Genomic DNA, 19203 nt, shown 5'->3' with positions numbered 1-19203 from the left:
CCCGAGACTACGGCGGTCGCCCGCTCCGCCTGCGCCTACGCCTTCTGCTCCAGTTGCTTGCCCAAGTGAGCGGAAAAACCGGGGGACGTTGCCGGGGTCCCGGGAAGCAGGACGGCTCGGCACTGCCGCCCTCTGCCCGCCGGGGCACCTTCCCGCCCACAGGCCGCCATTCCCTCTGGCTGCGACCCTGGCAGTGTCCCCCAGGTCGGACATCAGACCCTGCGGCCCCCGGTCAGCGAGACGGAAGCCCAGACTGACACTGCAGGGTAACGGGGACCCAGAGGCAGCTCTTTGTGGCCCCATCAAGACCTCAGCCATTAGCGGGGCTTTCTGTGTGACCGAAGCGAGGAGGGTTCCCCATTGCTTACATTTCTGTAACTATGGGAAAGTTACGTCCACTGTGTGCTAAGCATTGGGAGATACAAGAGTGAGGTCAGCTCTAGGAGGCGTGGAAGTGGGGTAGTTGGGATTTGCGTCTGACTGTGTGTGGGTGGGTGAGTGGGTGTAGAAACTAACCTAGCGCCAAGTGCAGTGCCTGGCAACCAGTAAGTCTCTGATAAACCTTCCGTGAATGAATGAGAAGGTTCGGTGACAGAAGGAGCAGGGCTAGGGAGGATAGCTCTGCTCATCCCACCCCTGCCTCCCCTGGGCTCACGCAGACAAAAGTAATTAGGTTGAGCCTTTAATCAAAGCTGGTTTTACAGGCAGGCAGGCATGGAAGAGGAGGGGAAAGCAGAGATCCTGGGGACACAGGGTGCTGGCCTGGCTCATAGGCATGCCTCCCTCTAGGACCCCCTCCACCCCCTCCAGTTTGGCTTTCAGTAATCTCCTGTTTTCTTGTCTCTCTCAGGACACTGGGTTCTCTAGGAGCCGCCCCAGGCTTAATGATTGTCCAGAAGGTGGCTATAAAGGGAGCCTGGGAGGCTGGGTGGAGGAGGGAGCAGAAACAATCCAACTCAGCAAAATCTGGGCACCGTGAGAGCCGCAAGCAGGAGCAGTGGTCAGAGGCTGTGCTTTCTGGCTGGTAGGGCCCGTTCTTCCCCACCATGGCGCCCCAAGGCTATGGCTATCACCGCACTGTGATCTTTTCGGCCATGTTTGGGGGCTACAGCCTGTACTACTTCAACCGCAAGACCTTCTCCTTTGTCATGCCATCGTTGGTGGAAGAGATCCCTCTGGACAAGGATGATTTGGGTGAGCCCAGGAAGGGCAGGGTGATGGGCCTGCAGGACGCATTGGGTGTTTGTGTACAGGTGTACAGTGAGAGAGAGAGAGAGAGAGAGAGAGAGAGAGAGAGAGTGAGTGTGTGTGTGTGTGTGTGTGTGTGTGTGTGTGTGTGTGTGTAGCATGTGCACAGCAGAGGCTGGAGGCCAGTCTGCATATGCGATGAGGCTTTGAGATCCTCGTACGTGGGTGCATGCAGGTAAAGGACTGAGGAGGGCTGCTTATCTGATGTGTGCGTGTGTATGCTTGGGACCCATGTGTACCCTTGGAGGCACTGTTTATGCTGAGTGTTGGGGGAAGTGTTCTGAGCATGGTTTTCACACCTGTGTGGGAGCATGCTGAGGCTACAGGGTGAGTGCTGGATATTGACATTGTGAGAACTGGGAAGCTGGCACAATGACTCCATGTGGCCTGGCAGGCTACCCTGCAGGAGGGACAAGGTCCCTGACTCCAATCCTGAGGCCTTCGCCCCATGTTCAGAAGTGGGACCACAGAACTGCTAGAGGCCTTGGATTGGCATCCAGGGGGAGGTGGGAAATCAGGCATATGCAAATCCAAGGGAGAGGAGCTGCTATGTCCTGCTCTCTTCTTGTCCTGACAGCTGCAGCTAAGTTATGGGTTCTCATCTTACTGGGGCTATGTTGATGGTAAGGCGGGAGAGGTAGCGGGGCCCTGTGAATAGTGTCAGGATTACAGTTCAGGCTCCTCAGGGAAGGAACCTGCCTAACCCTGCCAGGCACCCCTACATTCCTGACCCTATGCCTTCCCCACCCCTCCTGTGCCCTATTCTCTGGTCTCCTCAACCCCCCAAGGTGCCCTATTCTCTGGTCTCCTCTCCTGCAGGACTCATCACCAGCAGCCAGTCGGCAGCCTATGCCATCAGCAAGTTTGTGAGCGGGGTGCTGTCTGACCAGATGAGTGCCCGCTGGCTCTTCTCTTCTGGGCTTCTCCTGGTTGGCCTGGTCAACATAGTCTTTTCCTGGAGCTCCACAGTACCTGTTTTTGCTGCTCTCTGGTTCCTTAATGGCTTGGCACAGGGGCTGGGCTGGCCCCCATGTGGGAAAGTCCTGCGGAAGGTGAGTGCTTCCAAAGAGCCTGTTTGGGTTGGCATAGAGGATGCCTGAAAAACACGTGGGAGCACCCCTTCCTTCCCACCACCTCCACCCACAACCCATGGCAGGTTCCTCAGGAGTTCCTAGCCAGCTCCTATTGCTTGTCAAGATATTTTAGGAACCTAAGAGTGGTGGGATCAGGTGGCAGAAGAGGGAATTGCCCTGCCAAGTAGATGCGCCCTGTCCCTCATCCCTGTAATGTGAGCTTCTGGGTCTGCCCCACCTGACCCCCACTTCCAACATGGGCTGTAGGCTAGTCAGCTGCTTTGTCCCCTCCTCTCCACAGTGGTTTGAGCCATCTCAGTTTGGCACCTGGTGGGCCATCCTGTCAACCAGCATGAACCTGGCTGGAGGGCTGGGTCCAATCCTGGCCACCATCCTTGCCCAGAGCTACAGCTGGCGCAGCACGCTGGCCCTGTCCGGGGCACTCTGTGTGGTTGTCTCCTTCCTCTGTCTCCTGCTCATCCACAATGAACCCGCTGATGTTGGACTCTGCAACCTGGACCCCACCCCTTCCAAGGGCAAGAAGGGTGAGTCCCAACCCTAGCCAACTACTGGAGCACTGTCATTCATTCATTGGGCAGACTTTTGTTGAGAATTAAGCTGTTTGCTCGGTCCTGTGCTAGCCAATGGGTGTAGGGGAAGGGGTGGTGATGGTGGCCGGGTGGGATGTAAACAAAACTCCATCCCAAGAGGCACTTAAGTACTAGACAAGTGGCAGAGCCAACAAGTGCTGTGACTCATGTTATATTCTGGTCCTTCCTCACAGCACACACTTCCCTGTCCTGGGTTGCATCCCAGGCTTAAGTGGCTCGAGTGCCTCATCCACCCTGGTCCTCAGTTTCTTTTTCACTCACTAAGACTTGGAGCAGAGTAGGGGAGAGGAGAGCAGTGGGGTCAGGGATCCTCATCACACAGATCCTGGTTGTGCTGACGAACTCTGTCCTTGTGGCTGGTTAATGAATTGTGGGGGCTCAGGGTAACAAGGGCAGAGCCTGAGGCATGGCCTTGTCCCACCTCCAGGCTCCTCGAAGGAGGAGAGTACCCTGCAGGAGCTGCTGTTGTCCCCCTACCTGTGGGTGCTGTCCACCGGCTACCTTGTGGTGTTCGGAGTAAAGACCTGCTGCACTGACTGGGGCCAGTTCTTCCTTATCCAGGAGAAAGGACAGTCAGCCCTCGTGGGTAAGAAGAGTGTTGGAACAGGGGCGGGAATAAGGAACAGGGTCCAATGCAGGGGATGGGAAATCCAGGCCCTGCTTCCCTTTATCCTCTTTATTCTTTCCCTGAGGCTGGACACTACTCAGGCAGCTATGGCCAGTCACCCTTGGGGACCCTGTACCTCTCTGGGTTAAGCCGCTGTGGGACAACCTCAGGGTGTAACAGCCTTCTACTCTTCCCTTCCCTCTTCCCACCACAACTCCCCACTGCAGGTAGCTCCTACATGAGTGCCCTGGAGGTTGGGGGCCTTGTAGGCAGCATCGCAGCTGGCTACCTGTCAGACCGGGCCATGGCAAAGGTGAGTGGGCAGAAGGGACAGGAAGGAGAAGGGTCCCTTTGAATCTTCCCAGTATGGCTGGGACAGGCACTGGAAAGATGGGAGTCCTGGGACACCGGCAGGGTGGCATATGCTGGCTTAGATTGGGTGAGGTGGGAAAGGTTCGGGCTATGTAGCTTTCTTGGGGATGTAGAAGTGAGGCCCTTGGGGAAAGAGTTTTAACTGATGTCAAAGAGAGCCAGAATTCCTCTCAGCCTAGCTGGCTGGCTTCTTCCCAGGAAGATGGGGGCTGGAACAGAGTAGGTGCAGCTTCCTAGCACGTGTTCCAAGCCTGCCTCAAAGTGGAGGAAGGGATGTTGTGGAGTTTGGCCTCAGAACATAATGAGCAGGTCCCAGGGCCTCCCAGGACTGCCTGGGGCCAAGAACTGTGGTGGGATTGCCAAAGACCTGTCAGCAGAGGCTCTGCTGTGTCAGAGTCCAGGGGTGGGAGTTCTCTGCCCTGTTCAGAGTGCCTGACATTGCTAGGACTGTTTCCGTAGGCGGGGCTGTCCATCTACGGGAACCCTCGCCATGGCCTGTTGCTGTTCATGATGGCTGGCATGACAGTGTCCATGTATCTCTTCCGGGTAACGGTGACCAGTGATTCTCCCAAGGTAATTAAGGAGGTCCTGGCTCAAGACAGGACCAAGGAGAGAAAGTAAAGGCCAATGACCTCTCAGTCTCCCCCTCCATGGCTCCAGCCTGGGCCTTGCCTTTCTCCGTCTCAGATTTCCTTTTTCAGTTCTGATTGTGCCTCAGTCCCTCTCCTCTGCATTTTGTTTTCCCTCCTCCACTCTGGGCCTGGTTTTCTTCTCTTCCCTGTGCTTCTTTAGGATGTTGCTTTCTGGACTCCGGCTCTTCACCCTCTTGCTGAGCTCACAGGCTTTACGGAACGCGAGGTGCCTTAAAGATATCTCTGGTTTTTCCTGGTCTGTCTCACCTTTGTCCTTCCCCTCTGCCTTGCCCCTAGCCAGTCCAGCTTGGGTAAATTGTGAGGACAGCACCTGATTCAGAGGGATGGCTTCTGTATGTCCTTCCCTTGCCCACATAGGCCCCTAGGTTGGCTCAGCATGGCATCTGCTACTCTAGCTATGTACTGTCAATTGGGGGTGGGATAAGGGGGTCATTTACTGTCCCTTTACTACTGTTTGTTCCTGGGGACCAAGCACTCCTCTCTCTGGCAGGGGCACATATGCAGGTAGGTGCTGACTCTGAATGTCACCCTCTGTTGCCCTTGCAGCTCTGGATTCTGGTGTTGGGAGCTGTGTTTGGTTTCTCCTCTTATGGTCCCATTGCCTTGTTTGGAGTCATAGCCAACGAGAGTGCCCCTCCCAACTTGTGTGGCACCTCCCATGCCGTTGTGGGACTCATGGCCAATGGTAAGCGTTACCTCCTAGACTCTCTGCCTCACCCCTACTTGTGCCTTGCACACAGGCCAGTCAGAGGCTGGGGTAAGCACCACTGGCTCTAGCCGCACAGATGGCTCAGCTCTTCCCTTCTTCCGACAGTGGGTGGCTTTCTGGCTGGGCTGCCCTTTAGCACCATTGCCAAGCACTACAGCTGGAGCACAGCCTTCTGGGTAGCTGAAGTGGTTTGTGCAGCCAGCACAGCTGCCTTCTTCCTCCTACGAAACATCCGCACCAAGATGGGCCGCATGCCTAAGAAGGCTGAGTGAAGAGAGTGCAGGTTCTGGAACACCATCCCACCTGTGGCCTGCTTGGGGGAAGAAAGGGAGGGAGGGGCTGCTTGGCTCCCACTTAACCTCTGAGTTTGTTTCTGTGCCGTATCCCTCGCCCAGGTGGCGCTGGAAGTTATCAGTGGCTAATGAGGTCCCAGCGCCCCATCCCATGCTCTATTTAAGGTAACCTTTGTCCTTGGACTCCATTAGCTCCTATTCCTGCCTTCAAACAACAGGAAACTTCTGCAGTCAGGGAGTCTCCTGCACCCTTCTTCCTCTCCTGGGCCCTGTCCTGTCCCCATCCTACCTCATCCCTACCTGAGGTGAGGCTGATCCTGCAGCTGCAGGGCCCCAAAGCCCTAAGTCCTTTTAGCAGTGGGCAACTGCTATTGCCAATACCTCAGACTTCAGGGGAAGAGAGGAAGCCATCACTCTCACTAATGCCGCAGGACACAGGGGATATGGGTGGGAGGGCAACATGACTTGTTACAGAAGATTAAAACTAGATTTGATACTAAATACTGTCAGTGATTCATTCTTTCAAATGGGTATTATAAGCCAAAGACAGCTTCCTTGGAAAATACTATTGAGACCTTCTCTTTCTCAAAAGGGAGAGACTTCATTTCCCAGAAATGGGAAAGCTGAAGTGTAGATAGATTCCTTTACGCTCACGTCTCCTCTGCCTTCAGCTGAACACTGTATATAGTTCAATGACCATTTTATTTTATTTTGGAGCTGGAATCTCACTCTGTCCCCCAGGCTGGAGTATGGTGGCACACTCGTGGCCACTGCAGCCTTGCCCTGTTGGGCTCAGGTGATCCTTCTGCCTCAGACGTCCAAGCAGCTGGAGCTACAGATGTGTGCCACCACGCCTGGCTAATTTTTTTTTTTTTGGTTTATTGTAGAGGCCTCCCATCATTGACCATTTTAGAGATGAAGCTGGCCGGGCATGGTGGCTCAGGCCTGTAATCTCAGCACTTTGGGAGGCAGAGGTGAGGGGATTGTCTGAACCCACAGGTTTGAGAACAGCCTGGGCAACTGGTGAGACCTCATCTCTACAATAAATCAAAAAAATACACACCTGTAGTTCCAGCTACTTGAAAGGCTGAGGTGGAAGGATCGCCTGAGCCCAGCAGGTCAAGGCTGCAGTGGCTGTGAGCATACCACTGCACTCCATCCTGGGTGACGAAGACTCCAACTCAAAAAAAAATGACACATCCTAGAAATGAAGCTACTGGAAAGCCTGGGTTCAAATCCAGGCTGTCAGTAACTAGCCTGGAAACTCCGAGGCACAGATAATTTGTACCTCGCTAAAGCTTTTGTCTGTAACAGAATGTACACTCTGAGTTAGGGCGAAGATTAAGTGAGATAAAGCAGTAAAGCCTGGCTGTGCTTAATAAATGTTCCATCACCATCACTACCACTACCACCCTCAGGACCCCAGAAAATCAGCAATTCTGGGAGTAGATCCAAGACTCATGATTCAGAAGTCTTATGGTCATTTATTTAATGAACACACATTTGTTTTTGTTTTGTTTTTTTGAGTTGGAGTCTCACACTGTCGCCCAGACTGGAGTGCAGTGGCCGCTCCCGGCCACCGCAGCCTCGACCTGCTGGGCTCCGGTGATCCTTCTGCCTCAGCCTTCCATGCAGCTGGAACTACAGGCACGCGCTACCACCCCCCGCTCATTTTTTGATGTATTGTGGAGATAAGATCTAGCCAAGTTGCCCAGACGGGTCTTGAACCCGCGGGCTCAGGCAATCCACTCACCTCAGCCTCCCAAAGGTACGGGATTACAGACTGAGCCACCCCCAGCTTGTTTTTTTCTACCCGAACACAGTATCTTCCCAGAATGCCCTAACCATTTATATGTAAAAACCATCAATTAGACACTGAGGTCAGGAATATTTATTACAGCATCTGTGGACCTACCTCCTCCCTAAATAAATGTGTACAGAGTTGGAAAGTAGGACCATGATATACACAGAAGGAAGCAAGCATGGTAATAAGGCTCAGGCATCAGTACGTGTCCTCAGGCTCAGCATGCTCCCATTTTCAAGTGCACGAACAAGGCTGCTGAGATCTCCACTGGAGTGGACACAGCAGTACCCCTGCTGCAGAACTTGGGGATTTTTTGATCCCCAAAATTTGGGGATCCATTGGATTTGGGGATCCATTGCAGGTTTGGCCTATGACCCAGGTCCAAAAGTCCCAGCCTTCTCTGCCACCTCCAGGGCTAGCTTCAAGTTCTGGTCAAATAGTTCACACCTAAGCCAGGCCCAAGAGATACAAATAAGAAAAAAGTGTGAGTTCTGAGGCTCTCTCACCACTCATGCCAGGGGAAACTACTTGAAAGACATGAACCACAAGGAGAGTCTGGTTTCTCATGATAAAGAGCTAGTCACTGTTGTCTTATTCAAAAGTACTACTTTAGTACATATCAATGACTGGGCAGAGCACACAGGGAGGGAAAAGGAGGCTCTGACCAGTATCAGGGGAACGGCACCACTTACCTTATGGGCATTTCCAGGGAGTAGAATGGATTCTTGAGGGCATAGTCTGAATAAATCTCATAAATCTTTCGGAGAAGAGAATCTATTCCAGCTTGCCTAGGATCTGCCAGTACCACAAACTTGATCCCTGGATAGAACCGGGAATGATTAAGGGGTAGAGAATATTGCAAACATCATCCTGTATTCATACAGCACTTTTAACTTTGCAAGACACTTTCATAAGCCTATATTTACTTATGAGTGAGTCAGGGTCTCTGTTGCCCAGGCTGGAGTGCAAGGACAAGATAATGGCTCACCGCAGCCTCAACCTCCTGGGCTCAGGGGATCCTCTTGTCTCTCAGCCTTCCAAGTAGCTAGGACTATAGGCATGCACCATCACTACCAGCTAATTTAAAGAAATTTTTTTTGTAGACCAGGCTGGTCTCAGAACTCCTCCTCTCTCAGCCTCCCAAAGTGCTGGGATTATAGGTGTCACCCTCCATGCCCAGCCCATAAATCCATTTAAATTTCATCTTTATTGCCACATAATGCAGGAAAAGACTAGAATTTTAATCTATGAGACCAGAGAAGTGGAGTAACTTTATCGTGTCACTCAGCTGATTGAGACCGCATTTTGAGTTCTAGCTCAGCCGCTTTCTTGCAGTCTCTCAGCAGAAACAATGCCAGGCAGGGGACAAACTTAGGCAGTTTTCAATCATCTAAATTAAGAATGAAGCAATGACACAATCCAAAGGCCATTTTCACCTGGCTTTCAAATTTCATGTTGGAACAACACACCTTCCAAAATGTGTGCAACGTGAAAAAAGTATTAGGGTTTTATGTGAACACAAGATAATCAGGACTGAGCACGCTGGGTGACGTGGACAAAATCAGCTGCAGATTAAATATTGCCTTTGGATTCACAAAGCAAATACAAATAGATGTCTGTTGAATTGTCCCGGGAAAAGCTGATACCACCTCATTCCTTGCTTACCAAAGCTATCGCTGGTCAATCCCTTCTCCCAACCTGCCCCACTGCATCCCTCTGGCCTATCTGGAGATGCATACCTGTCAGCGTCTGGAAGCAGTGTAGTTTGAATGTGTCCGTCTCTAGCATCTCAATGCCTGAGCTTCCTTGTTCAGGAGACAGTTGGGAGCCGATGGCAAAGAGCCTATATGCAAAAGAGGCAAAGTTGAGACTGCACCCCATTGGTGTGAAGGAGGGGTGCCTCCCAAACCTCCCCTGAAGTGACCCTCTTTGCTGAGGAGTTCACATTATAGCTTGGGACAGTCAGGAAAGGTAACTGTCTGGCAGCAATGTCAAAACTTCTTTTAAATTCAAATGAAACCTGCCTATATTTTACATAACATTTCTATAAGACATTTCACATCGAAAACTCTGGGGAAAATAAACACTCTAGGAAAATGTGCCATGCTTACTTAATTCATGGCTAAGAGCAGACCACTACCTCTCATACCATATTTGAGAGCAGAAAACGATTTTTTTTTAAATTGCTTTTTTTTAGAGGCAGCTTCTCACTCTGTCGCCCAGCCTGGAGTGCAGTGGCATGATCATAGCTCACGGTAACCTCCAACTCCTGGGCTACAGCGATCCTCCCACCTCGGCCCCACAAAACGCTGGGATTACAGGCGTAAATCATCACCATGCTCGGCAGGGGAAAGCTTTGTAAAAGATTCCGCTAAGTTTGCTTTCTTTAAATATGAAGAACTAAGACTCAGAGAAGAGAAGCCGTCTTAAGTAAGATCACACCACTATCAGTAGTACCTAAAACCCAGACATAGCGAATTACTTGCTTTCCTTTTCATAACCCAAGAACCGACGACTTAAGAGGCGGCAGAGAAAGGTAAGCACTGACGCTTAGGAGACTTACGAGTGGAACATGGAAGCCAGCATGAGCTTCTCATTAGAGGTGAGGCGGGGCCGGCCAAATCGAATGGACACCGGGTAATTAGCAGGGTTACCCAGATACTCCAGCACCTCTTTCCCGTCGGCTGTGTACTTGCCGTTCACGTCTATGCCATTGATGGCCAGCACTGCGTGGCCCACTACAGAGGTGAGGTTAACGGTTAGCGAAGTTCCAGCCCCGGGATTCTGCCGAGGGAGACAAGGGACCCGACCCCACTCCCTACTCCCAGCCTAGCACCTACACACCAGCCCACTTCAGCAGCACCGGGACCCGCCCCCCGGGCCGAGTCTAGCGCACCCCGGATGCCGTCGCGCTGGCCAAAGGCAACCAGCACACGCTCATCGTGTAGCTTGAGCAGCAGGTCCAGCGGGTAACTGAACGTTTTCTCAGCCTCAGACCGTGGCGCGTAGCTGTCCAGCTGGTAAATCAGGCCTCCAGCTTTGTTCACCACATACACACTAAAAATCGCCATCGCTGCCGCCGCCGCTCGAGTTCTCGGACTCGGCCCCTTCCGGAAGGCCCCGCCCCGGAACCGCAGCCGCTCTACCAGCTCTAGTCCGCCACCCCAGCTTTCTCCTAGCCCCAGCGCGCCGCAGCCTCCGGCGCTTGCGCAGTTGGAGCAACAGGCTTGAGCTAATGCCGGAAAGTTAATTGCCGGGACCTGGTAAATTGGTTTTCGTTCCTCGGTGCAAGAAAATAGGACGGCTTCGCAATAAGCAGCAGAGTCCAACAGCCTGGGAGCAGTGTTTAAAGTATGCGGCTTGGACTTTGGAGTCCACTTCCTCCACCCAGCCTCTAGCCAGAAGGCGGTAGTTCGCCATGGAACGTCCTCCGTGTGGCTCCGCCCCTTGCCCCGGAAGTACTTACGGCGGACACAGGTTTCTGGGCTCGTACGGGAGCCGCACTTCCTTTTTGTCCGACATCTTAGCGAGGCAGCGGTGGTGTCTGCTGCTCTCCGAGCTTCGCAATGGTGAGCCTCACTGGTGTGAATCCGCGGGATTCCGAGAGAGGGGCAGTGCTAAGGTTCAGTGGAGGTGGCATCGGACGAGAGGGCTCCTTGGTCTTAGGCGGGCGCGGGTACCGCTTCTTCCATGTGCTCTTTTGCGGGGGGATGGGAGGGGAGGGGAGGCACGGTATTAGAGGAGCTTGGGGCTGCTTCAGGACCTGCCTGCATTCCTGCTCTTCTTCTACAGCCGCCCAAGGATGACAAGAAGAAGAAAGATGCCGGAAAGTCGGCCAAGAAAGACAAAGACCCAGTGAACAAATCTGGGGGCAAGGCTAAAAAGAAGGTAGGAGTGAGCCCCACTCTGAGGCAGTGAGTGAGACTGGGGGTGCCGTCCTGTAGCCCTCTAAGAATAAGTGACGCGTGTAGCAAGTAGTTTGTCAGGTTGTAGGTTCTAGAGTGGGTGGTTCTAGTTTATCGTCTCATCGCCACTAGTTTTATTTTTCCTCATTTGAGAGGTGGGATGGCACATATTACTTTAAGTAGGTGAAACAACCGAGTAGTGTCTGCTCCAACGCCTGGCACATGTTATTTTTTAACTGGTACTGTTGGGACCACTTATATTCCAAGACACAAACGTGTCGTTTGTTTTGTGATCTATAATTTATCTTTGATAACAATGGGATTTTACTGATACAGACCAATTAGGAAAGAATAGGTGTTTCTGCCAGAAGTACTAACTTGGTTTTTTTGTTTGTTTGTTTTGGTGAGCAGAAGTGGTCTAAAGGCAAAGTTCGGGACAAGCTTAATAACCTAGTCTTGTTTGACAAAGCCACGTATGACAAACTCTGTAAGGAAGTTCCCAATTATAAGCTTATAACTCCAGCTGTGGTCTCTGAGAGACTGAAGATTCGCGGTTCTCTGGCCAGGGCAGCCCTTCAGGAGCTCCTTAGTAAAGGTGAGTGTGTTGTACTGGTGTGGTTTTGCAGGTTAAGTTGTCTTGACCATGTTGGCCATCTTAAGTGCTTTTACTGACAAAGCAGGATAAAAAAAAAAAGATACAGTCTGATTTGGCTGTTAGCAGTATAATTCTAGTGTCTTACTGAGATGGGTTTTTTTTTTACTTTATTTTTTGAGTCAGAGTCTCACTCTGTCACCCATGCTGGAGTGCAGTGGCACAGGCCACCACAGTCTTGACCTGTGCCATAGACCTTGTAGGAGTGTAGTGAAGCCCAAGGATCCTTTACATTGCAAGAATAAATGCATAGGATTAAAGGGAAAACAATTTTTAGCAATTACCATTTGGAAATAATTTTGAAAGTTTAAAATCATAATGGCAAAATAATTTTTGTTGATGTATTCAGTTGTAAACTTGGAAATATGAACAGTGAGTCTGAGTCCATAATTTCACACTTAACTAAGGGTAAATTAATATAATACACTGATAGGGTATGGAAGTAGTTATTTGAAGTGATTGTAAAATTTTGAAGAGTGGCTATCCCGAGTAGGTAATAGACCCTTAGAGATGCTACCACAGTGTCTCAGATTAAGCAATTCTAGATCCTCAGGTGGTGGCATATTTGTAATCCCTGCTACTTAGGGAGTTGAAGCAGAGGGATCTCTTGAAACCAGCCTTAGGGAACATACTGAGACCCTGTCTTCCAAAAAGAAAGCTTAAGCAATTGTTTCAGGAAGAGATAGAAAACTTGTCACTTTATGGCATCTATTGAGTGCCACTAATCTTTTACCCCAGGTCTTATCAAACTGGTTTCAAAGCACAGAGCTCAAGTAATTTACACTAGAAATACCAAGGGTGGAGATGCCCCAGCTGCTGGTGAAGATGCATGAACAGGTGAGCAAAAACTCATAGAAAGTACACATCCCTCTCTGTAAGGCTTCGCAGCACTGATTCTTTTTTTTTTTTTTTACAGGTCCAACCAACTGTACATTTGGAAAAATAAAACTTTATTAAGTAAAATGAACAGATGTGTGTCTTTTCTAAGAAAGACAATTAGAAAGGTTTTGTCAGAAGGAATAATAGCGGGTATGGATTTGCTTGCTTTCAGTGTTACGATACTTGAACTGTCAGTCAACAATTAGCTTTTTTCTTTATGTGACTGTTGTTTGTTCCTTGCTGCAGCTTCAGTTTTGAACTGATGCCTGAAAAGAAATGAAGGGGTAACAGGATGAAGGGTGAGATCTCCAAAGTGGTGGGGAGTAGGTTAGAGACCTGCCCTGGACCCATACCTGGACTGCCAGCGGCGGCCATTATTCCAGACACGGCCAAAAGAAGGCAGCCAGCCTGCACTGGTGCTGGAGTTGTGGTCAAAGTTGGCTCCAACTCGATCTGGGGGTAGTTTCTTCAATTTCTGTTTTTCCTCTGTATGATGATAAGCAAACAGCTTTAGAATGAAGCTTTAAATATGCCTCTGCCCTTATTGAGTTGTTTGCTTACTTTCTTTAAGAAATTCTTCATAGGAAGGTCCTATTTGTTTGTTCTCAGAGATGCATTCTTCATCTTGGACCATCCAGGGAGGTGTGGCACCTGGAAAAGACAAGCTCTATTAAAAAGAAATCAAGGGGTTTTTTTGTTTTGTTTTGTTAGCTTTCAAGCTACTGTGAAATATGCCCTGTTACGTCCCCTCTCCTAATTAAGAATTAGACATGTTCAAAAGTAAAACCTAGTAATTCTGGAACCTAGGCTAATTTAGGCTAATTTTCCTCGACTCACCCAGGCTGGAGTGCAGTGGCATGATCATGGCTCACCACAGCCTCCTCCGCCTCCTGGGCTTAGGTGAGCCTTCCACCTCATCCCTCACGTAGTTGGGAATACAAGCAGGGACTGCCAAGCCTAGGTAATTTTTGATTTTTTGTTGTTAAGATGAAATCTTGCTATGTTGCCTAGACTGGTATTGAACTCAAGCAGTCCTCTTGCCTCAGCTTCCCAATGTGCTGGGATTATAGGCGTGAGCCAAAACATCCAGCCCCCAGACTAATTTAAAGCAACATGCCTTACATGTGGTACCCTGTTTTGCAAATAGCTGTGAGGCATAATTGATACAGAACAAGCTATATCCATTGAAATTTGAAAAGTGAAGGTGGCCAGGCGTAGTGGCTCACACCTGTAATCCCAATATTTTGGGAGGTGGAGGCAAGAGGATTGCCTCAGTCTAGGGGTTCCAAACCAGCCTGGGCAACTTGGCAAGACCTCAACTCTGCAATAAATCAAAAAATTAGCTGGGCATGGTGGTGCATGCCTGTAGTTCTAGCTATTGAAAAGCTGAGGCAGAAGGATGGTCTGAGCCCAGTAGGTTGGGGTTGTGGTGGCCGGGAGTGTGCCACTACACTCCAGTCTGGGCGACAGAGTGAGACTCCAACTCAAGAAGAGTCAAACTATGACCACAATCAAGACAGTGAACGTCACCGTGCCTCCCCATCAAAATCCTCTCTGGCTCAGGCCACCACTGCACCCACATTCCATTGCTTTATTGGTTTGCACTTTATACTGATACTCTGCAAGTGAAATGTATGCATTGGGGGGGTCAACATAATTGAGACTCGTGTTCCATCTTAATCACTTAAAACACTGTTCCATTGTAATTCATTTACAATGGACATTGTAAATGTTGGTGGACATTTTTTTCCAGTTTGGGGCTGCCACAAATAAAGCTGCTCCGAAGGTTTGGGTACCAGTCCGTTTAGACAGGTTTTTTTTCTCTTAGGAAAATGGTAGAATGGCTGGATGATATGGTAGATATATGCTGATTTGCTTTCCAAGCAACTACCATCTTACATTCCCACCAACAGCGTATGGGGGTTTGGATTTTCATATCATTGCCAAGTACTTAGATCAGTGTCTAATTTTTGGCCTAGTATGTATATAGTGGGACCTCACTGTGGTTTCTTTTTTTTTCTTTTTTGAGTGGGAGTCTCACTCTGTTGCCCAGGCTGGAGTGCAGTGGCACGCTCATGGCCACTGCAGCCTCGACCAGCTGGGCTCAGGCAATACTTCAGCCTCAGCTTTCCAAATCACTGGAACTACAGGTGTGTGCCTACACTGTTAATTTTGATTTATTGTAGAGATGAGTTCTCATCAAGTTGCTCAGTCTGGTCTTGAACCCCTGGGCTCAGGCAACCCTTTCACCTCTGCCTTCCAAAGTGCTAGGATTGCAGGTGTAAGCCACAGCACCTAGCTCATTGTGGTTTTAATTCGTGTTTCCCTGATGACTTACGATGAACATCTATTCATTAATTGGGCTGTTTCACTGAGTTTTCTCAAAGTTCTTCATAATCTCAATACTAGTCGTTTATCAGTCATAAATGCTTTAACAAGTAATTATGTCTTAAGAGTTAAAGAAACACTGCCCTGGACCTTACCTGAGTGAATGTTACCAACTCCTGGTATATCCTGTAGTTTGAAACGAGGAGAAAAAAATCTAGTTACAATGAAGTTTTGGTGTGCTTTAAAAAAAACATAAGTTAGGAAGCTCATAACTATAGAATACTTATAACTATATAGAATACTCATGTAGATGAGTATAAGTGTATAGAATACTCATAACTATATAACCATAGAATACTCAAGATAAATGCAAACTTGCAACCATTGCCACAATTCTAATTCTAAACCCTAGTAAAGACAGTCCTGCCCTCGATAGGCTCAGTCTTAACAGCAGAAATGTCCAAAAATAGGGTGACTACTACATGCAAGGTGAACATAACCTTGCCCTCATAGACTACACATAGTTGGGGAAGACAAGCATACGTTACACTGCATTTGCAGCTTCTCATGGTGCTTGCTACATAAAATAAGAGATGGCCTACTCAGGTGAGCCATCTATGGAAAAGTGACATTTGAGCTTTATTAGCTGACCAGGGAAGGAAAGCATATTTTATGCAGTAGCAACTATGTAAAAGCATGGAGCAGCATAATCACTACAGCTGAAGCTTAAAATATGAGCGCTCAGGTGAAGCCATGATTTTCTGTGTTTGGGGCAGGATTGCAGGGGAAATAGGAATTGTCCAAAGGCTGGAACAGAGGCAGGCAGAAATTAAATGACTATCTATTGACAGGATATGGGAGATGGAGGAGATAAGGATCTGCATCTACAGTGACTGGAAATACAAGAGCAGTGGGGGTTAGTTTCAGATGCTTGGAATATAAACGTTTTTTGAGTTGAAGTCTCACTCTGATGTCCAGGTTGAAGTGCAATGACAGTCATGGCTCACTACAGTCTTGACCTGGGTTCAGGTGATCCACCTCAGTTTGAGTAAATGGCACTACAGGTATAAGCTGCCACATCTGGATAATTTTTAAAAATTTTTTATAGAGAAAAGGTCTCACCATGTTGCCCAGGCTGGTCTCAAACTGCTGGGCTTAAGCAATTCTGCCTTGGCTTTCCCAAATGCTAGGATTACAGGTGTGAGCCATTGTACCCAACTGCCTGTAGAATATTTAAGGACAAATGTCCTGTATTGAGCTGGAACTGTAAGTTCTGCAGAGGGCAAAATTTAGGAGTTAGCACTCCCAAGTTGACGATGGTAGCAACGGGTATGAATAAGAACACTACAGTGAGGGAAAAGCATGCAGCAGAGACAGCAATGGCTGGCAGAACAAGAATCAGAAGAGAAATCTGAAGGGTCATTGACCCTATTCTGGCTTGTTTAACATTGTACCTGGTCAGGCTCGGTGGCTCAGCCTGTCATCCCAGCACTTTGGGAGTCCAAGGCGATTGGATTGCCTGAGCCTGCAGGTTCTAGGCCAGCCTCGGCAAATTGGCAAGACCTCATCTCTACGATAAATCAAAAAAAATTAGCCGGGTGTGGTAGCGCATGCCTGTAATTCCGGCTACTTGGAAGGCTGAGGCGGAAGGATCGCTGGAGCCCAGCAGGCCGACACTGGGGTGGCCGTGAGCATGCCACTGCTCTCCAGCCTCCAGGCAACAGAGTGAGACTCCAACTCAAAAAAAAAACAAAAAACCACACACATTGTACCTGATGGCCAATGAATGTCAGGGGCTGTCTTGTCTCCATCCAGTCAAGCTCTGGAGCTGGTGTCAGGTTCAGGTATGAGGACTGTTGCTGAGAGCTGGAGGCTACTTGGCTGAAAAGACAAACATGAGCCAGGCTGGCAGATGAGGTCCTTGAATCATGAGGATGGTAAAACCTAGATATGTTCCCAATTCCCAGTAAGAGAGTCCGTAACAACAACCTTACCTGGTTATCCCTTTCCAGCTTCCAGGTGCTGAAGATCCTTCTTCTGGGTCTGTTACTGCCTGAGGCTGAGTTTGATTCAGGAAAAATAGATGTGTCTGGGATGCTTAAGAGCCTGCCTAGGCCATGTCCCTACCCTCCAGACCCCAGTATCATAGGAAGAAAATACTTAGGCACACGGAAGATACTGCTGCTGCCCATCTTGCAAACTTCCCTCCCTCCCAGCCCCAACTACATCTTCACTGACTAGGCCTGCCACTTGGCAGACAGGTAAGGGAGTTCAAGCCAAGCAGATGAGGAATGGAGTCTGAAAGTTCTCTTAGAAGCACTGGTTTGTGAAATGCTGGACCTGAGAACGCCAGGGATCAGTAGATTTGGATACTGCTCTTGATCCTCCGAGGGAAACCAACCTCTAAGACAGACCGAACCACCTCCTGCCGGCTCTGCTCCACCTCACGGATCTGAGCTGCCATCTGTGGGAGAGAAGCTGCATAAGTACAGGACCATGGGGGATGGGTCCTCCAGAGGCCTTTCCTTTTTTTTTTTTTTTTTTTTTTTTTTTGAGTTGGAGTCTCACTCTGTCACCCAGACTGGAGTGCAGTGGCATGCTCAGGGCCACCGCAGCCAGGCAGCCTCAACCTGCTGGACTCCGGCTATCTTTCCGCCTCAGCCTTCCAAGTAGCTGGAACTACAGGTGCGCGCTACCATGCCCAGCTAATTTTTTGGTTTATTGTAGAGATGAGGTCTCGCCAAGTTGCCCAAGCAGGTCTTGAGCCCGTGGGCTCAGGCAATCTACTCACCTCAGCCTCCCAAAGCACTGGGATTACAGGCTGAGCCAACTGAGCCCGGCTTTTTTTTTTTTTTTTTTTGAGTTGGAGTCTTGCCTTGATCTGCTGGGCTTAGGTGATCCTTCAGCCTCAGCCTTCCAAGTAGCTGGAACTACAGGCATGTGGCTAATTTTTTGACTTATTGTAGAGATGAGGTCTCACCAAGTTTCCCAGGCTGGTCTTGAACCTCTGGGCTCAGGCAGTATTCTGGCCTCAGCCTCCCAAAGTGCTGGGACTACAGGTGTGAGCCACCATGCCGGGCAACCTTTCCTTTAACTTACCTCTTTGATCACCTCATCCTCTTTTTCTTCGTAGGAATCCAAACCTTTCACCAAAGATTTCTTGAATCTAAAAAGAAAAGGAGCATTATCAGCCCAGAACCAATTGTGAAAAATTCAGTAGGTAAAAACTCAGAACATCTCAAAGGGATCAGTGGCTCATTAAAAACAAAACCCTAAGAACAACAGTACCAGAAACATCTGTGTTCCTCCTACCCAGATTCACTATAAGTGTTTTGCCACTAGGCATGGTGGCTCACGCCTGTAATCCCAGCACTTTGGGAGGCTGAGAAGAGAGGATTTCCTAAGTTCAGGGATTCAAGACCTGCCTGGGCAACTTGGTGAGACCTTGTCTCTACAGTAAATCAAAAAATTAGCTGGGCATGGTGGTGCACAGCTGTGGTTCCAGCTACTCAGAAGGCTGAGATGGAGGGATCACCTGAGCCCAGCAGGTGGAGGCTGTGGTAGCCATGAGCATGCCATGGCACTCCAGCCTGGGTGACAAGAGTGAGATACCCACTCAGAAACAAAACAAAAAACATACTGATACCTCCCTATTCAAATCCCTTGTATTTTCCTTCTGTCATAGTAGAAACCCCGGCTCCCAAACAACAATGTATTTGCAGTTGTCTTATCCTACAATACACACCAAAAGGTTTCAGAATACCAACACCACTATCAACATGCCCTCCCTGGCAGCCTTGCACATGTCCATACAGGCAATGACAGCCTATCAGAGTCTTGGCTGGATGCCTTGTGTGACCATCCTAGAACACAAGAGGATAAGAAGCCCGTTAGATTTTTGCTGTGGGCCAGGTGTGGTGGCTCATGCCTGTAATCCCAGCACTTTGGGAGGCGAAGGCAAGAGGATTGCATGAGCCCAGGGGTTCAAGACCAGCCTGGGCAACTTGGTGAGACCTCATCTCTACAATAAATAAAAAAATTAAGCCGGGCTCGGTGGCTCAGCCTGTAA

The 19203-nt window shown here is 49.4% G+C and overlaps 4 protein-coding genes across 12 annotated transcripts in view; 2 read left to right on the top strand and 2 right to left on the bottom strand.

Moving 5' to 3' along the window:
• The first annotated feature begins 3 nt into the window (after positions 1 to 3).
• Positions 4 to 6070, top strand: SLC37A4 (solute carrier family 37 member 4). Of its 3 annotated transcripts, XM_008068246.2 has the most exons (10): positions 64 to 266; positions 851 to 1194; positions 2068 to 2300; positions 2623 to 2866; positions 3360 to 3518; positions 3767 to 3852; positions 4371 to 4484; positions 4704 to 4769; positions 5111 to 5249; positions 5379 to 6070. In XM_008068246.2, exons 2-10 carry the CDS (start codon positions 1047 to 1049, stop codon positions 5543 to 5545), a joined length of 1356 nt encoding a protein of 451 aa, XP_008066437.1. In that variant the 5' UTR covers positions 64 to 266; positions 851 to 1046; the 3' UTR covers positions 5546 to 6070. The 3 variants fall into 3 exon arrangements, with proteins under 3 accessions (XP_021573335.1, XP_008066437.1, XP_021573336.1); XM_021717660.1 differs by lacking the exon at positions 4704 to 4769 and having other exon boundaries at positions 4 to 204; XM_021717661.1 differs by lacking the exons at positions 64 to 266; positions 4704 to 4769 and adding an exon at positions 1655 to 1754 and having other exon boundaries at positions 842 to 1024.
• A 1633-nt stretch (positions 6071 to 7703) lies between these two features.
• TRAPPC4 (trafficking protein particle complex 4) lies at positions 7704 to 10794 on the bottom strand. Of its 6 annotated transcripts, none has more exons than XM_008068245.2 (5): positions 10631 to 10794; positions 9934 to 10108; positions 9110 to 9213; positions 8063 to 8189; positions 7704 to 7817 (listed from the first exon to the last, which is right to left on the bottom strand). In XM_008068245.2, exons 1-5 carry the CDS (start codon positions 10788 to 10790, stop codon positions 7739 to 7741), a joined length of 645 nt encoding a protein of 214 aa, XP_008066436.1. In that variant the 5' UTR covers positions 10791 to 10794; the 3' UTR covers positions 7704 to 7738. The 6 variants fall into 6 exon arrangements, with proteins under 6 accessions (XP_008066436.1, XP_021573338.1, XP_008066435.1 ...); XM_021717663.1 differs by lacking the exons at positions 8063 to 8189; positions 10631 to 10794 and adding exons at positions 8670 to 8682; positions 10267 to 10606; XM_008068244.1 differs by lacking the exon at positions 10631 to 10794 and adding an exon at positions 10267 to 10606.
• Positions 10795 to 10831: 37 nt separating this feature from the next.
• Positions 10832 to 12884, top strand: RPS25 (ribosomal protein S25). Of its 2 annotated transcripts, XM_008068243.1 has the most exons (5): positions 10832 to 10939; positions 11163 to 11258; positions 11687 to 11870; positions 12666 to 12764; positions 12844 to 12884. In XM_008068243.1, the coding sequence occupies exons 1-4, from the start codon at positions 10937 to 10939 to the stop codon at positions 12758 to 12760; spliced, it is 378 nt and encodes a 125-aa protein (XP_008066434.1). In that variant the 5' UTR covers positions 10832 to 10936; the 3' UTR covers positions 12761 to 12764; positions 12844 to 12884. The 2 variants fall into 2 exon arrangements, with proteins under 2 accessions (XP_008066434.1, XP_021573341.1); XM_021717666.1 differs by lacking the exon at positions 12844 to 12884 and having other exon boundaries at positions 10848 to 10939; positions 11687 to 11874; positions 12666 to 12766.
• The window catches only part of CCDC84 (coiled-coil domain containing 84), an 11343-nt gene continuing 4957 nt past the window's right edge, over positions 12818 to 19203 (bottom strand). Inside the window, exons 4-11 of the mRNA XM_008068265.2 lie at positions 18234 to 18300; positions 17536 to 17598; positions 17129 to 17193; positions 16907 to 17015; positions 15290 to 15320; positions 13368 to 13457; positions 13160 to 13292; positions 12818 to 13072 (exon numbers count right to left, since the gene is read on the bottom strand). Coding sequence (XP_008066456.1) covers positions 13009 to 13072; positions 13160 to 13292; positions 13368 to 13457; positions 15290 to 15320; positions 16907 to 17015; positions 17129 to 17193; positions 17536 to 17598; positions 18234 to 18300 — 622 coding nt within the window. The 3' untranslated portion in view covers positions 12818 to 13008. The remainder of the gene's footprint in view (positions 13073 to 13159; positions 13293 to 13367; positions 13458 to 15289; positions 15321 to 16906; positions 17016 to 17128; positions 17194 to 17535; positions 17599 to 18233; positions 18301 to 19203) is intronic.

This window comes from Carlito syrichta, unplaced genomic scaffold (assembly GCF_000164805.1).
Source record: "Carlito syrichta isolate Samal-C Ts95f unplaced genomic scaffold, Tarsius_syrichta-2.0.1 Scaffold309899, whole genome shotgun sequence".
NCBI classification, from domain to species: Eukaryota; Metazoa; Chordata; class Mammalia; order Primates; family Tarsiidae; genus Carlito; species Carlito syrichta.
This window is presented reverse-complemented; position numbering and strand designations above follow the sequence as displayed.

Bases quoted from the DNA above. Each gene is read 5' to 3' on its own strand.
- SLC37A4 (XM_008068246.2), top strand. From the start codon at position 1,047: ATGGCGCCCCAAGGCTATGGCTATCACCGCACTGTGATCTTTTCGGCC. The intron at 2,301-2,622 runs GTGAGTGCTTCC...TCCTCTCCACAG, and splicing joins GTGGGAAAGTCCTGCGGAAG to TGGTTTGAGCCATCTCAGTT. The intron at 2,867-3,359 runs GTGAGTCCCAAC...TCCCACCTCCAG, and splicing joins CCCTTCCAAGGGCAAGAAGG to GCTCCTCGAAGGAGGAGAGT.
- TRAPPC4 (XM_008068244.1), bottom strand. From the start codon at position 10,441: ATGGCGATTTTTAGTGTGTATGTGGTGAACAAAGCTGGAGGCCTGATT. The intron at 8,190-9,109 runs GTATGCATCTCC...GGTTCTATCCAG, and splicing joins CTGCTTCCAGACGCTGACAG to GGATCAAGTTTGTGGTACTG. The intron at 7,818-8,062 runs GTAAGTGGTGCC...GGCCTGGCTTAG, and splicing joins TCCCTGGAAATGCCCATAAG to GTGTGAACTATTTGACCAGA.
- RPS25 (XM_008068243.1), top strand. The intron at 11,259-11,686 runs GTAGGAGTGAGC...TTTGGTGAGCAG, and splicing joins GGGGCAAGGCTAAAAAGAAG to AAGTGGTCTAAAGGCAAAGT. The intron at 11,871-12,665 runs GTGAGTGTGTTG...CTTTTACCCCAG, and splicing joins TCAGGAGCTCCTTAGTAAAG to GTCTTATCAAACTGGTTTCA.